At 44.9% G+C, this 15,454-nt stretch overlaps 2 protein-coding genes across 6 annotated transcripts in view; both read left to right on the top strand.

Moving 5' to 3' along the window:
* The first annotated feature begins 11 nt into the window (after window positions 1-11).
* On the top strand, window positions 12-14,768 carry sh2b1 (SH2B adaptor protein 1). Of its 3 annotated transcripts, XM_044181564.1 has the most exons (10): window positions 19-347; window positions 2,048-4,194; window positions 5,285-5,386; window positions 6,073-6,164; window positions 6,289-6,371; window positions 7,677-7,826; window positions 8,019-8,230; window positions 8,596-8,770; window positions 9,637-9,727; window positions 10,919-14,768. In XM_044181564.1, the coding sequence occupies exons 2-10, from the start codon at window positions 2,470-2,472 to the stop codon at window positions 10,938-10,940; spliced, it is 2,652 nt and encodes an 883-aa protein (XP_044037499.1). In that variant the 5' UTR covers window positions 19-347; window positions 2,048-2,469; the 3' UTR covers window positions 10,941-14,768. The 3 variants fall into 3 exon arrangements, with proteins under 3 accessions (XP_044037497.1, XP_044037499.1, XP_044037498.1); XM_044181562.1 differs by lacking the exon at window positions 9,637-9,727 and having other exon boundaries at window positions 12-347; XM_044181563.1 differs by lacking the exons at window positions 19-347; window positions 9,637-9,727 and adding an exon at window positions 436-576.
* The window catches only part of atxn2l (ataxin 2-like), a 31,603-nt gene continuing 27,564 nt past the window's right edge, over window positions 11,416-15,454 (top strand). For 2 of the 3 annotated variants that reach the window (XM_044181556.1, XM_044181552.1), the window contains exon 1: window positions 11,592-11,725. The gene's annotated coding sequence lies outside the window, so the exon portion shown is untranslated. Of the gene's footprint in view, window positions 11,491-11,591; window positions 11,726-15,454 lie in introns of those variants that run through there. The other variant, XM_044181561.1, reaches the window with a different exon arrangement.

Raw genomic sequence — 15,454 nt, 5'->3', positions numbered from 1 at the left:
TTAGTTAGTTAGTTAGTTGGTTAGAAGGGGTGGGGTGGAAGTCCGACTGGAAAGAGTCTGTCTACGTTTCTTTTTCGTGTTTACCGTCACAGTTTTCGGGAAGCGAGTCATCCAGCGGTTTTTAATGGCAGCTGTCAAGATCCAGCGCCGACCAGCCAACTATCGCGAGAAGACGGGGCAGTGCGAGAAGAACGGGCACAGGCAAGGCATAGCAATATTCATATTTAGCAACAACAACAACAACCTTTACGAAAATGATTATTCCGTTATGTAGACTTAAAGATTGATGAAATGTGTGCCAGTTTTACCAAAAGACACGGATGAAAACACTGGACTGTGATGTACAGGTAGAGAAGACACAGTACATTGTGGTGAAGCAATATTGATAGCTAGCTAGCTGGTTTATTAATAGCTAGCTAACTGGCTAACTGGTTAGCTTAGCTAGCAAAGAATCTTTCGTGATAGCTGCTGTTGGATGATTCAGTATGTGGTCGTGTCGGCGGCAGGTTGCAGTAGTCATCACAAAATAAGCCAGATCTAAGAACATCGCCAAATAAAGATGCTAATTAACAGCAGGTCCGTAAGCAAGTTGACGTTAGTTAGCTATTGTTAGCTAGCGAACGTTACACGTCTTTAAAGAGAGCTGAATGAGCAAGACAAATTGCTTGCTAGTTCATGCTAGCAGGCTAGCGAGTGAGGCGAGTTCATCTAATATTCATGTCAGTTATCGTCGCTCATTGCTTACACATGCATTGCTTTTCGCATAAGCTAGATATAATGGTTCATAATAATTCCTGCTAACATCAGTTAGACGTCAAGCAAGAATAAACTTAGCAAGGAAAACAGCTGCGAGCTAATTTAGATGTTTCATCCTCTAAATGCAAAAAAGTGATAATGCAGATTTTCTCTCTGCAGATAAATTAATTTGTGTACAAGTATATATGGGGAAAGACGTATTAGGATCCTTTACTTTAGTGTGAAAAAATATAAAGACATTCAATTACAAGTAAAAGTCCTGCATTAGAAATTCTAGTTAAGTAAAAGTATTATCATCATGTACTTAAAATCCTAAAAGTACTCGTTACGCTGCAGAACAGCCCCTGTGAGTGTTATTATACATGAGAAGAAGCATTTTTTCATGTTGAAGCTGGTGGAGCTGTCAGTTATTTATATACTGTTGGGTAGTTGAATCTATAATAATGCTTTATATTTTGGAAACTAATCATTTTGTTAGAAACTCCTAACCATAAGCTGTCAGATAAATGTAGTGGAGTAAAAATATCTCTCTCTTGGAGTAGCCTTTGGTCCCTCTCTTACCTTTTAAAGTCACATATCAAGAATAATAACAAATATGGCTTTTTCATCCCATGTTATCTATTACAGACGCTAATGTCCTTGTACAAACTGTCACTTTTCTGTGGCCTTCCCATGACAGCATCAAGGGGTCCTCATTTGGTCCAAAATACATCTGCTAGCGTCCTTACAAGATCTAAGAAGTTGGCAACCAACAAAAGATTTGAGAATCCTCCATCTGAATTACAAGGTTTTAAATAAATTGCCCTCCCGCGTACCTCCAGTAGTTTTACTCTGCATACTCCATCACGTCCTGTACGCTCCCTCAGTGCTGGTTATTTAACTGTTTTGTAGGTTTGATTAAAAGTTTTTCGCGGGGGTAGAGCCATCGCTCATCAAGCTCCCTTCCTTTGGAATCAACTCCCACTGCAAATTCGAGAAGCTCTGAGATTTTCAAATCTGGGCTAAAAAAAACCTGTTTTTTCTCTATGTGCTTTGGTCCCTCCTAGTTTCACTGGCTGGGTAAACTAGTGGCCTTCACTCTGTTATTGCTGTTGTATTAGCTTTCTTAATTTCTTAACCGCCATCCTGCTGTATTAAAATTCTTATCTGTATGTTTGGGATTCTTTCTGTGTGTGTGTGTGTATGCATACTCTGCTGTTTTGTATTTTAACCTGTAAAGCATCCAGAGGGTGATTTGCACTATAATTTACGTGAAGTTGAACTTAAGAGTTTGTTTCTGTGCTTTTTCCAGGATGTGGCCAAACTTCTCTGGATGTATGACAGACGGTGAAGCAGGAGCAGAACCCGTGAATCCTACACATCTGACCTCCTCTACCCATCCTTTTACTGGCTATCTGAAACCCAGATTTTCTTGTTGAAACGATAAAGTGTTTAATTTCACAAAATAATGTAGCAAAAAGCGTATCCTTGGAGATATTTGACCTCTTGTAACCCCATCTCGCATGGGTCCGGTGCATTGTCTTTTTAACGCTTCATTTTCGATGGGGCTGAGCACAACACTTAAGTTCGCACTCATTTGTAAATTATTAGACCAATGTGCCGTATTTGCCCCCAGTCAGTTACCCCAGCTGTGCAGCCACTTCAGGTTTCTGTTGTATGTTTGAAGTGATTTGATACCATCAAGTCAGTCAGCGCCCCTGGCCTTTCGGGAGAATGAACGGCTCTCTTTTAACCCCGCCCAGCCCGCGGGCGGCAAACTCCTCTCCTTTACCTCCCTCACCCTCCCCATCTCCGTCCCCTCCGTCTCCCTCTTTGCTGCCCCTGTCCCCCCGGCCACCCCCTCTACCACCTCTGGTGAGCCCTCCGCCCCAGGCTCACCCATCCTCCCTGTCCGACACCCCCACACCGTCCCCCTCGCCTTGCCTGAGCTGGACCGAATTCTGTGAGCTCCACGCCCGCGTTGCAGCTGGTGACTTTGCACGCCACTTTCGGGCTTTTCTCCTGGAAAACCCCCACTACTCCCCAGATTCAGCAGCCGCCTTCTGCCGGCGCTTCACCGACCGGTTTGTTCGTCACTTCCAGAGCGAGCTGGAGGGGGCGCTCCCGCCCACCTGTGCTTCTAGGAGGGACGATATGGTGAGCTGGGCTCCCCAGTCAGATGCTACTTCCCTTGAAGAGGAAGCGGTTTCCCCCCTGTCAGCGTCTGGGGGAGCTGTCCTCCCATGTCCCCCGACTAACATGACACGGGCCTTGTCCAAGCCTGCACCGACACGGCTGGTGTTGGAGAACCGCAGCGGGGACAGGTTTCAAGATTCTTACGCCCACAGCCAAGTCCTGCCTCCATCTTCGTCATCGTCGTGTTGCTCCTCAGTGGGAGGAAACAATGGGAGGCGTGAAGAGAGGGGGGCCATGATTGCACCTGGGAACGGGGAAGCACCAGTTGAGGAAGAGGAGGACAGCTGGTTAGGGGTAGCGTCTGTGGGGGAAGACGTTGAGCCAGAAGAGCAGGAAGCAGAGTCCACAGAGGTGGACAGCGCAGACCCCTCCCACACTCGTCAGATTCCACCTTCCTCTTCCTCGGTCACTCCCCCACCTGGCTCAAAAGGTAACGGTACGCCCAACTCCTCTAAAAACAAACTGAAGAAGCGCTTTTCTCTGCGGAGTGTGGGTCGCAGTGTGCGGGGGAGTGTCCGGGGCATCCTGCACTGGCGAAGCTCCTCCAGTGACTCCGCCCAGAGCCAGCTGCCCTCCAGCTACAGCTACACTATGGGTGTGCAGGACGCCAGCTTTGTTTCAACCTCAAAGAGGAACTCTGGTACGCAGCCTCCTACACCCACCTCCTCCATGCCTGTTTCTCTGTCCATGCCCCTCTCCCTTCCCCACTCTTCCTCCTCCTCGCTGCCCCCCTCATCTTCAAGCAGCGCCACCTCTCTGTCTCTTTCGGAAGCTGCCCGGGATCGGCGGCGGAGCAACGGCGAAGGAGGTGAGAAGGAAAAGTGGAGCCATCGTCTGGAGAAACTCAGACTGTCACGATCCCCTCCTCCCGTCCTCACCCCCACCGCCGGCTCTCACTCCGCCTCCTCCACGCTGCCTCCGAGCAGTGCCGCCGCCGCCGCCATGGGACCTCCGAGGAAGGTGGGCCGGCTGGTGCGGGAGGGCGGGGTGAGCGTTAGTTCATCCAGCGACGAGTTAAGTGCAAGCCACGGCTTTTCTGGCTTCTCGTTTAGTCTACTGCATCACGGTACGGACAACAACAACGCTGCCTCAGCTTCACCCGCTGCTGCTCAGGCAGGTCCAGTGCAGCCTCTGGCCAGCGGAGGGAACGTGCCCTGGAGAGGAGGACGCTGGCATAAATGTCGTCTGGTCCTCAGAGAGAGAGACCGAGAAGGTGGTGAGCGGGGAGAGGAGTACTACTTGGAATTCTTCATTCCACCTAAAGTAAGCGTTTCTCTCCCGCGAAACATTAAAACATGATTACGGTCGTTACAGTTGGCAGGCCTGTCTAAATATCATTCCAGCATAAGAGATAAGATAAACTTTATTGACCCCATGCAGGGAAACTGAAGTATCACAGCAGCAGAAGTACAAGAACAGATGTATAGTATAGATAAGTAACTATAAATATAGAAACATTATGAGCTTCATCTACTATATAAACATAAATAACTAAAGTGTATTGAGGCAAAATTAGTCACAAATAATATGAGTCAAGGGTCCAGTGTCTGCAGTGTTAGCAGCATGAAATATAGTTATTGAGAGTTGATTAATCTATTAGTCAACTGACAGAATATTAATCAGCAGCTGTTTTGATAATTAATCGTTTCAGTCATTTTTCCAACAAAAACCCCCAAAACAAATATTCTCTGATTCCAGCTTCTGAAGTTATCCAGATTTGATCATTTCCTTCGCTCATATCTAATATTCTACTGAATATCTTTGGGTTTTGGACCGTTGGTCAGATAAAACGAGCAGTTTGAAGACGTCAGCTTTGACTCTTTCACTATCTATTTTTCACTATTTTTGACATTTTATAGATCAGATGGTTCGAGAAAATAATCGTCAGATGAATCAGATTAGTTGCAGCCCTTGTTGGCAGGTCTGTCTAAGGAAGTAGTTGACATTTTTTGGAAATTCACTTTCCTGCTGAGAGTTAGATGTTCAGATTGATAACAGCCGGTTAGCTTAGCTTAGCCTAAAGACTGGAAAGAGGTAGCCGGGCTCAAAATGTACCTACCAGCACCTTTTATAAAGCTCGCTAACTAACACGTTATATCGCATTTGTTTAATCCGTCCAGAAACAAAACAACAAGTTGTAGTTTACTGGGGGTTATGTATTGGACTATTTCCTGTCTGGGAGCCACGACTTCCTGGAGTCTCCACTGGTTGCAAAGGCAAGAAATAGTCTGGCCCACAACCCCCCCCCCCTCGTGTAACGGCAAATTTCTTCACACTTCAGGTTTTGCAAGCAGTAAACTTTAATGTAGAAACATTTTGATTTTATTGCTTTTTGCTTGGTTTGTCTCCCCAGTCATCAAAGCCCCGGCTGACTGTCCCTTGCTGCTCAATTGTGGATGTGAGGAGCACCACAGCGCTGGAGGTCCCCGACAAGGAGAACACCTTTCTGCTGCAGGTAACCGCTCCTTCATCGGAGTCCGTCTGTCTTACTTTTCTTCTACGACTAGTCTCTCAAGGGCAATCAATTTCCCGGTGCACTCAGTGAAGTGTAGACAGCTGTTCAAATCTCCTGCTGTCACTCTGTTGTGAACTTGTTATCTATATTTGTAATGATGGATCAAGGCCTCCAGGTTCACCGTGGGCACGGAGATAAAATAAACGAATGAGTGAATAAAAACAATACAGTTTTCTTCCTGAATACTCCTCCTGGAGCCGCCTGTAAAACTATTTTTGTCCAGTGAATTTCTGATGTTCCTCAGCCCGGTGAAGACAGTTTGTTCCTCTGCTGTCTTCTCCGCTGCCTCTGAGGACAGAGATGCTGTAACAGAGGACATATTGACAAATGTATGCCGCAGTAATATTTCTGCATCACTGACGTCTAATTCCCAGCCAGAGAGTGTGTACTGCGTACTGCGTAGTGCGTAGTGCGACTCTGCCATTTGAACTTCAGAGGCACCAAATATCTGAGAATCTGAACCAACTATAGCAAATAACCTGAAAATACAAGGAACTGTGGGTAAAGGGAGGTGGATTTGACACCTGACAGTCGGTGCATTTAGTTGAATGATAGACATGAGCAGAGATCTTTAAAGAACTGTCCCGAGATCAGTCTAAAGCTCAGCCCTCCGTATTTTTCTTCAGCTGGAAGGGGCGGCGCAGTATGTGATCGAGACACGTGACGCTGTACAGATGAGAGCCTGGCTGAGTGACATCAGGAACGGCATCTGTCTCAGGTAAGGAGTGAATGGGGGCACCCGGGCTTTAAAGCATGGGAAGGACGAACTGTGTGGGACAACGTGAAGCTGCTTGAACAGGAGCTGCCTTTTGATGGGTCTAACTACTGTCACTCTCCCACAGTGAACAGGAAGATGCTGAAGGTGTGTGTGGGGGGCCGCTGGACATCAGTGGGACACCTGAGATTGTTGACCGTCTTTCACAAGGTCAGTTGCGGTACAGCACGGCCGCAGCGGTTAAAGAGTAACGCAAAATTCATGATAGAAACAAACAGCAGTTCTTTGTGAGATGTTTGTGTACGGAGAAAATACTCCAGGATAACGGCAGATTTGTGAAGGCGTGGCCGAGGACTTTGCAAGATCACGTTCTGCTCTCATTTTCAAATCACGCTGACTGGGATCGGACTGATTGACGAGTGTGATTTGTGAGTTATAGCCTGCAGTTTAAAGGGGCAGTGTGTAAGATTTGGCCAGAATTTTATTTTAAAACGTTAAAAAAATTAACTAACCTCATCAGCAGAATGTGAAGAAGTAACAGGGCTGACGCCATGTCAAAGACGTCTATGTGTTGTGTTGCAGAGATATCTACTAAAATTAGCATGCTAACGTGCTAGCCCCGGCCCGTCCTGTGTTTATAACGCCACTTGTGCCTCGAGAGGCGACGGTCCGATAGTACGGCTCAGGTAGTTCCAGCTGGGAAATGTGTGCGAGCGGTGAGTTCGCTACGCTACACAAGCTGTCTTAGCTTTTTTAGTCTAATAAATAAACAAAACAGGAAATATTCTTACACCTATTTTCCTTATTAAACAGAAAAATACAACCGTACACCTTCTGAATTCATGTGTCTCTCTTTTCCCGAACTAAGACCAGCTTAATCATAAAACTCACTTCAGTCAAACACGACAAACAAAACAAAAAACTCACCAAAACCGTCTTGGTTAGGCTTTAAACTGTTCCAACAATCACCAACTCTGGTTTGGTCGAAATAAATCTTTAATTCACTGAGTTAGATGTGAAAAATATTCCGGCTGTCGCTGCCTCTCTGATGCCTGACGCCTCTCCTGTCCCCGCCTGAACGCGCCGTGTTTTCGTCGCCCCCGGAGTCAGAGTCCTGGTCCGAGCCACTGTAAATCACCTCGGTACTGAACTCCCTGCCGTCAAACTGGGCTAACTCGCTAACAGCAGTTTGCAGCAGTTGTGACCTGATATGTGACATGCTGCCCCCTGTTTATTTATTTTTTTGGAGTATGAATTCGACAGGTGGAGAGTCGTCTCAGTTCTTAGATATTGCCCCTTTAAGTAGTTGTTACTTTCTGTTCATTATTGGTCAGTTTTGAGTGCCTTTTGTCCTGTTGCGTTCCCAGACCTGCAGCTCTGAACCCTGATTTGGAGACTTTTAGTTTTAAGCTAATTTAGCCTGACTCGTAGATGTAACGTAAGCAGGTCTCGAATTATCTACGTGAAAACTCAAACTTTCTCTCTCTTTTGTTGGTTCTTTTGTTGTTGTCTCAGTGTGTTATGGAGGTATCGGAGGCTCCTCGCCTCTGATGGATCCTCTCCCGCCGGAGCTGCCACCTCGAGCCCCCCTCGATGAACCAGACAGGATTCTCGGAGGCGGGGCTAGTCTGGGCACACCTTTTGCTGAGACGCCAGACGCCACAGGTGAATACGATCCAAAAACATATTTTTTATTTAAAAATGTAAAAATTGAACCAAAACTGTGATCTTCTTTGATTGGCTGTGTTGCACCAAAGAGTCTTCCAGTTTAGTCTTTTCTGTTTAAAATGATAATAACTTGCTTCATGTACCATCTTTTAAACTTCAAAGTACCATATGTACCGTCCACCCATCTAGGGTCCTTCCTGTTCTCGGAGACGACCGTTGCAGAGACGGTGGAGCACCCGCTCAGCGAGTGCCAGTGGTTCCACGGCACGCTGTCCCGTCTCAAAGCTGCTCAGCTGGTGTTGGCTGGAGGCCCGGCGAGCCACGGTGTCTTCCTGGTTCGCCAGAGCGAGACACGGCGCGGAGAATATGTCCTCACCTTTAACTTCCAGGGCAAGGCCAAGGTGAGTCTGGGACTGTGCTATGTTTGGAAATACGACTAGCAACTATTTTCATTATTATCGATTAATCTGCCAGTTAGTTCTCAATTAATCAATAAATTGTTTGGTTTATAAAATGCCAGAAAATTGTGAAAAATATCCATCACAGTTTCCAGAGGCCAGTGTCTTCAAATGTCTTGTCTTGTCCGACCAGCAGTCCAAAAACCAAAGATGTTCAGTTTACAACGATATAAAACAGAGAAAAGCAGCGCGTATTCACATTTAAGAAGCTGAAACCAGAGAGTGATTGGCGTACAGAATGTTTTCTAATTAAATTCAGTAAGAAAAATGTATTCTGTCCTGCCCTGACTTTGCTTTCTGCCCGTCAGCACCTCCGTCTGTCCCTGAACGAGGACGGTCAGTGCCGAGTGCAGCACCTTTGGTTCCAGTCCATCTTTGACATGCTGGAGCACTTCCGGGTGCACCCGATCCCCCTGGAGTCCGGCGGCGCCTCAGACGTCACGCTCATCAGCTTCGTGGGTGCCACTGCTGTTCGCCAGCCAGGTATGGAGTGAGCCCCACCCTCCAAATTTAAAAAGAAAAGAGGCATAAAAGCCAAAACCATCAACAGCGGTCATACAGGAAACAGATATCACTGAGCATTGCGGCTCCTTCTGTAACGGTCAGGTTAATGAAGCCGCAGAAAACACGTATAAGACTTTGAACGAAAGCAGGAGCATCTTATGATGACAGATATTAAACAGCACATCCGTCATTCTTAAGTTCTCCTGCTTTCTTTGCTTCGTTATTACACTTGTTTTCTACCTAAAGTGTAACAGACATGACTGTCTGAGTGACACCATGTACGCAATTCAGTCCAAAAAGTGTAGTTGTTGTCTGCCGGCCAGTGTTTAGTTAGAGCGAGTCTAAACTACCTGGTGGGCAAAAGCCTGGAAGATCACCATGAAGGTGTGTGTGCGTGTTGTTAAGATGCAACAAAATCCGCTAAACGTCTTTGTATCTGTGTGTATGTGCATGCTGGCCATACGGTTACACACTGCATGGTATCTACAATTGCCAAAAGCAATATCAGCCACGTCCTCTCTCACTTTGTGCCTCATCTCTCGTGTCGTCCTCTCCTCTTCCTCGCCACATACCAGAGAATCGGACTGTAATGAAAATCCTAGATCTCAAACATTTGTTAGTTTTTTCTAAGAAGCATCAGACTAAAAGTGAAAGGCAGCGTAGCTGTTGGTCGCCGAGTTAAACGTGCGTTAAGTGATTGTCAGGAATAGAAACTAAACACAAATGTTTTGGTGAGAAACTCACCTGCTTCCCCCTGCAGCCTTTTCCACCTGCACCCATCGGTGTTCTGACCTCTCTGTTGTTGTTGTTGTTGTCTGTTGTATCCGTCGACTCATCCCTTGCAGGCCGGGACAGGGCAGGCAGTCGGCCTACAGTCTGTGATGTCATCACCACGCGCCATCCTGACTCTCCATCAACCCCCATCTCTGACTGTGTGTAAGTGAGACTGGACTCGGCTGAGAGCAAGTCTGAGAGAGAGGGAGGGAGTGTTTGGGAGTGAGTGGGTGAATGAGGTGATATTTCTTTATTTTTTTTATGTGCATATTCAGTTTGGACACATTGACATGTTTAGCAGGTAAAATGTGTCCTTATCAAACTGACTTCAGCCTGCTGCCTGACGTGCAGCGCCGCAGCAGTTTATCTCCGCCTGACTGACCGATTCAGCTGTTAGTCTTCACTTTAACCGACTTTTAAAAACTCTGATTAATTAGCTGCGAAGCGAACATGCAGTGCGATCGATCAGTCGGTCGCCTGCTGAGCTGAATCAAACGCATCCTGACGCGTTGCTACTTTACAGTTTAATCAATCGCCTCACTCGTTTTCCCTGATTATCATGTTTATAAAAGAGTTTCAACATTATGTATTTTAGGCAAGGCGGCTGCCTCCTTTGTAATACACTTTGGGAAATCCTGGATTAAAGCTGAAATGATAAGTTGATCGGCGCAAAAAATTAACCAGCAAATATTTTCATAATCAATAGATTTTGTTAGAAGTTGTTTTTCAAGCAAAAATGCCAAACATCCTCCTGTTCCAGCTGCTCAGTACTGAGGTTCTGCAGCTTTTTTATTTTGTCTTTATATGAACTGAATGTCTTTGGATTTTGGACTTTTGGTCGAAGACGTCAGCTAGAGATCTGGGAACTTGTGAGGGGCACTTTTCACATTTTTCTGACACTTTTATTGATCAGACGATAAATGAATTAATCAAGAAAATAATCGGCAGATGAATTGATGATGGAAATAGTCATTCGTTGCAGCCCTGCTCTGGATCCGTGATTGTTTGTGTACATCTCTGCTATAGATGAGATTAAATGTGGAGACATCGTGTGTGTGTGTGTGTGTGTGTGTGTGTGTGTGTGTTCCTGGAGCTGGACTGCCTCCATGACTCCCATGGACTCCATGACCGCAGACTTCTTCCACCTAACTGGCCACTCACTGTCATTTTCTCTTTTTCTCTCCCGCCTCTCGCCCTTCTCTCCTCCGACTACGCTGTCACTTCACTCCTTACACTTTTGACCTTATTTCCTCCCCCGCCCCCTCTGCCTTCCTTTATTTACACTTTTCTCTCGTCCCCCCCCCCCCTTTTTCTTTCTTTTCTCTTTCTCTCGTCTGTTTCTTCTCCATGCAGACTTGACCAGCAGACCCCGTAGCCCTCCTCAGCCTCCTCCCCTGCCGCCGGGCCGCCCGCCGCCCCCGACTCCTCCCCAGGAGAGAGGAAACGAGACGGAGGTGGGAGGAGGGGGAGGAGGAGGAGGAGCAGCTGTGGTGACAATGGCAACGACAGGAGGAGGAGGAGGAGGAAGTGGAGGCAGCGGAGGTGGTAGTGGAGGAGGAGTGGAGGACTGGGAGGAGAGGGACAGGGACACTCCTCTCCGCCAACTAGAAGCTGTGGAGGGAGAAGAGAGGGACGGAGCGAGGGCACCCCGAGCCATCGATAACCAGTACTCCTTCTTCTGATAAAGGGAAGGCCATGAGGGGGAGGAGTGTGTGTGTGTGTGTGTGTGTCCGACAGAGTGTGTGTGAGCGAACGTGAGATTGGATGAGGCGGCGTACATCATAGCCATTCATAACCAGTATTTTTATTTTGTTAGCAAGCTGGAGGAGAAGAGGAGGAGGAGGAGGAGGAGGAGGAGGTGGTGTAAAAGTACTAACACTATACGAGAGAGAGAGAGAGAGAAGACTAAGCAGACGGAGAGACGGGTGAGAGCAGCTTTACAACACTAACTAGCGGTACATTTCTTTAATTTTTTTTAGTCAGATAAGCTTTTGTTTTTGCCGGTACGCCTCGCAGCAGGCTCTTTCTCGGACGTGCAAGTGAACAGCAGTGAGAGCTTGAGCCCTGTGGAGCCAGCAGTCCCAATACCTCACAGTGGTCCTGCCAAGACGGCACACGCTAGCCAGAGGCCGAACGTACTCTACAGACATTTGCACTGTGGCAAGTAGACCCAAGACATTACACTCTTACTGGAACGGAGCCGACGTCACAGCGAGCTCCAATTTAAAAAAAAACATTATACTGGCTTTAAAGGTTCTGCATGTAGCGTATTAACAGCATTAACACACTGACATCAGAACACAGTTACAGGAGCTACGAGACCAAACCGAAATGTGAATTTAAAATCAGCAACACGATATGTTGTCGAATGTATAATAATAATAATAATAATACTAACACTAATGACACGATGTTTGATTTTTAGATGCGTTTCCTGATTCAGTTTTTAGTCAGGTTGGAGATACTGGAGCCTGCCAAAAAAAAAACTATTTTCTTGTAACTAGGAGGGAGACTTTGACCTCCGTTCACACTGAGCCACTTCGTGCGTCTTCGGCGGATCTGATATCAAAAAAATCCCGGTGTAAATGCAACCAAGAAGCATCGCAGACGGATGTTCAACAGGTATAAATGTAAGACCCAAAGGGAGTCTTTACTCCTTCCAAGTGTAACTGTCCGTAAGCGATCTGTGGAGGTCGCCTCTACAGCGCGTTATGCCGAATCCTGTGACCCGTCAGATTCTGTATCGCCACTGTAAATCTTTTATCACACTTTATTTCGATAGGTAGGCCTACTGGCAAACATGGCGCCCCTATAGTATTTAGTATTTAGCTGTGTAATATTCAGATGTGAGATATAAGAACATTTGGATATGTGTACAGTTTGTGCACAAACTGTAGTGTACAGGTTTTTCTGTAGAGCAGTAACACCTCACCTGACGGTGTCTGGTCGACGCTTCGGTCTTTTTCATGTTGTCGCGTTCTGATTAAATATTACGCTGGCGCCATGTTTGGTAACAGCTGTCACAGTAAAGCGTGTTAGAGGTTGCAGTGGCAGTATAGCAGAAACTCTTATCGTTTGACAGAATCACAGAAACGCTGAAATCAGCCGTTGTTCTCCTTGTCGCGATCTCAGCACGTACGATCGTACAGAAGGCATAACACGGTGTCGTTGTGGCGCCGGTTTGATTCCAGTACCTGATACAAAATCAAGGTGAAAGTCGTCATGATGGCAAAACTTTAAAAAGAAGGTGCAGGTTGAAAATAATTTATTATTGGTACCACTTTCTAATAATGCACCTCTTATAACAGGTTTATAAGTACTAACTGGCTTTATTAATGCGTTATGAATTGTTTACTAAGGCTGTTTAAAGCTATTAGTAATAATAACTACTTTTGGGTTGCCAGGTCTTGTTTCTGTTTGGTAATAATGCAGTTATAAATTATAAATGTTGGCCATCCATTAATAAATGCTCATGGTTTTCTCACTTTCTAATAAGTCATATAAAACAATATTAAATGCTTTATTAACTATCAATAAAGCCATTAGTTACAACTTATAACCCATTTATAAAGGGTGCCTTAATTAAAAGTTGTACCAAAAGAGTAAACACCAGCCAATGGGATTTTTCACAACCTGGCAACTCAAATGTTTTTATTAATGTTTGTAAGTGATCTATACAACTGATCTGTGGGTCATCAGTAAAGACAGAACAAGCAAAACCGATTTAGTCGATTATTCGACAGAAGGAAAATTAAGCTGCAACGATTTTGATAATCAAATAATAGTTTATCAAGCAATAATAAGCTAAACGTTTGTTGGTTCCAGTTTCTGAAATGTGAGAATTTGCTGCTTTTCTTTGTTTTACGTGATTGTAAACTTAAATATATCTTTTGGGTTTTAGACTTTGCCTAAAACAAGCAATTTGAAGACTTCTACTACAGCTCTGGGAGATTTTAAATGGGCCTTTTTGTTTTACACTCTTCTGGCATTTGATAGACTAAATTATTTATAAAAAAAAAAAAAAAAAAAGCCCACAAATGTGTATTTTAGCAGAACGAGTGTGGGCAGACTAAAATGTTGAAATTAGGCTTTTAAAAAGGGATATTTTCTGTACTGAATGCGTGATGAAAGACTCTAATAGTGTATAAAAGCCCCTTAAAGAACACGTTTGCCAGCGCACAAGGCAGCATTAAATGGACGGATTTTTCAATGGAGTCTGGTTTGAGGTTGTCTCAACGCAGCGGAGAATGTAATATCTCGGGTCTAAGTGGCACATGGACGAGAGCAGGCGGGAAACATTTACCTCAGACACTCAGCAGCATCGCTCGGTATATACTGTACGTCTCTCTTTCTCTCTCTGTTACTCTCTGACACAACAAACTAAGCTGAACTGGGAGAGATGTGTTTTCTTTCAGAGAGAAATTATTGATGATACCAATAACAATAATATTGATGGAAATAATAATAATGACGGTCAGAATAATAGAATTAATTTTATTTGTTTTTAGGACACTTTTTTATTTTTGTTTATTTTGTATGCTTACTCCATGTACGTGTAACATTCGTTCCGACTCCGAATCTTGTAATTGAGTTGAAAATGTGTTTGTGCCTTTTTTTTATTTTTAATTTTTGGGATAAAAAGAAGGAAACAAAAAAAAAAATATATATATATATATATATATATATAAGATTTGCTATAATGCCTCATTCTCAAGGCTACAGTATCCTCACTCTCTTTCATGCTGTCTTCTCCTCCTCAAGCTCATCCTCCATTCATCTTAAAAAGAAAATATACAATTAGCAGAAAATGTCGATGAGAATACCTACTTTTTCTACTTGTGCCTTTCTGTGTCTGTCGTCTCGCCATCGGCCTCTGCCTGCATTCGTGTCGCTCTGTCTTCGTTCACGTTTCGGTTCAGAGCTTGCCTGTTTCTTTATGCCGCCACATAACCTACCCAGTCATTTCTCCCGCTCTTTTCTTTGCTCATGTATTTGTCTATATGCGCCCCCCCCCCTCCCCAAAAATCATCATGTTCTGTGTCCTTTTCTCAGTTTCAAAACTCTTTGTGCCTTTCTCTGTCTCTTTTCTCTCTTTGCTGGGACCGTGTTTTGAGGGCGGGCAGTGTTGTCTGTCCCACCTTGTGTGGTTAGTTTCAGGTACTACATTGAATTTAATGATATAATATAAATATAGTGAAACATAGCGGTTGGTGTGTGTGTGGTCTTTTTCTTTCGTCTTCTTCTTCCCCCAAGCTTGAAAGCCCGAAACACCGAGGGGTCACCTTGTTAGGTTCACATACTTCTGAGTGTTGCTTCACCCTCTCAGTTTAGAAACCTCTCAAAGATTTATGACGGATTCTATAAATGCGTGCGTAGGATTTAGGTTCGCCTAGAGAAAGTTGCAACTAAATGCATTAAATTTGAACTGTGAAGTCGTCGGATATGCTGTCTCATTACAGGACGGTAACACGGCTAATCAGTCATGTCTGTGAGGTTTTTCGTGAAACTGGCAGCAACTGTGAGCTCATAACTAATAAATGTAAATACGCGAAAAGTGATAAATTAAACCAACAAAGATGACTCCGGTTTTACCCAAATCGGAACATGTCACTAATCTTTCTGACGTCATAGGGGTCAAGGGTCAGCTCCTACAATGTCAGTTATTTACAAAAGCATCATAACCAATAAATAACCACTCGGTGAACTCTCTGCAGCCTTCGAACCCCGTTTTAGTAGATCGGGACAGACGACGTTATCAGAATAACAACACACGACGAGGGGTTTCAAGCTCATTTTGCTTATAAGGACCGTGTGTTGAGACGGACCAATCCTTATCAGAATCAGAGAATCAGAAATCCTTTATTAATCCCCGAAGGGAAACTCTTTGTT

Source organism: Siniperca chuatsi, linkage group LG21 (assembly GCF_020085105.1).
Source record: "Siniperca chuatsi isolate FFG_IHB_CAS linkage group LG21, ASM2008510v1, whole genome shotgun sequence".
NCBI classification, from domain to species: domain Eukaryota; kingdom Metazoa; phylum Chordata; class Actinopteri; order Centrarchiformes; family Sinipercidae; genus Siniperca; species Siniperca chuatsi.
Note: the sequence above shows the minus strand (reverse complement) of the source record. Positions and strands in the feature narration are given on the sequence as shown.

What these genes read in the sequence shown, in the direction of transcription:
- sh2b1 (XM_044181562.1), top strand. Translation starts at nt 2,470, where the DNA reads ATGAACGGCTCTCTTTTAACCCCGCCCAGCCCGCGGGCGGCAAACTCC. An exon ending in AATTCTTCATTCCACCTAAA is followed by an intron (nt 4,195 to 5,284) that starts GTAAGCGTTTCT and finishes TTGTCTCCCCAG; the next exon opens with TCATCAAAGCCCCGGCTGAC. An exon ending in TGTTGACCGTCTTTCACAAG is followed by an intron (nt 6,372 to 7,676) that starts GTCAGTTGCGGT and finishes TTGTTGTCTCAG; the next exon opens with TGTGTTATGGAGGTATCGGA.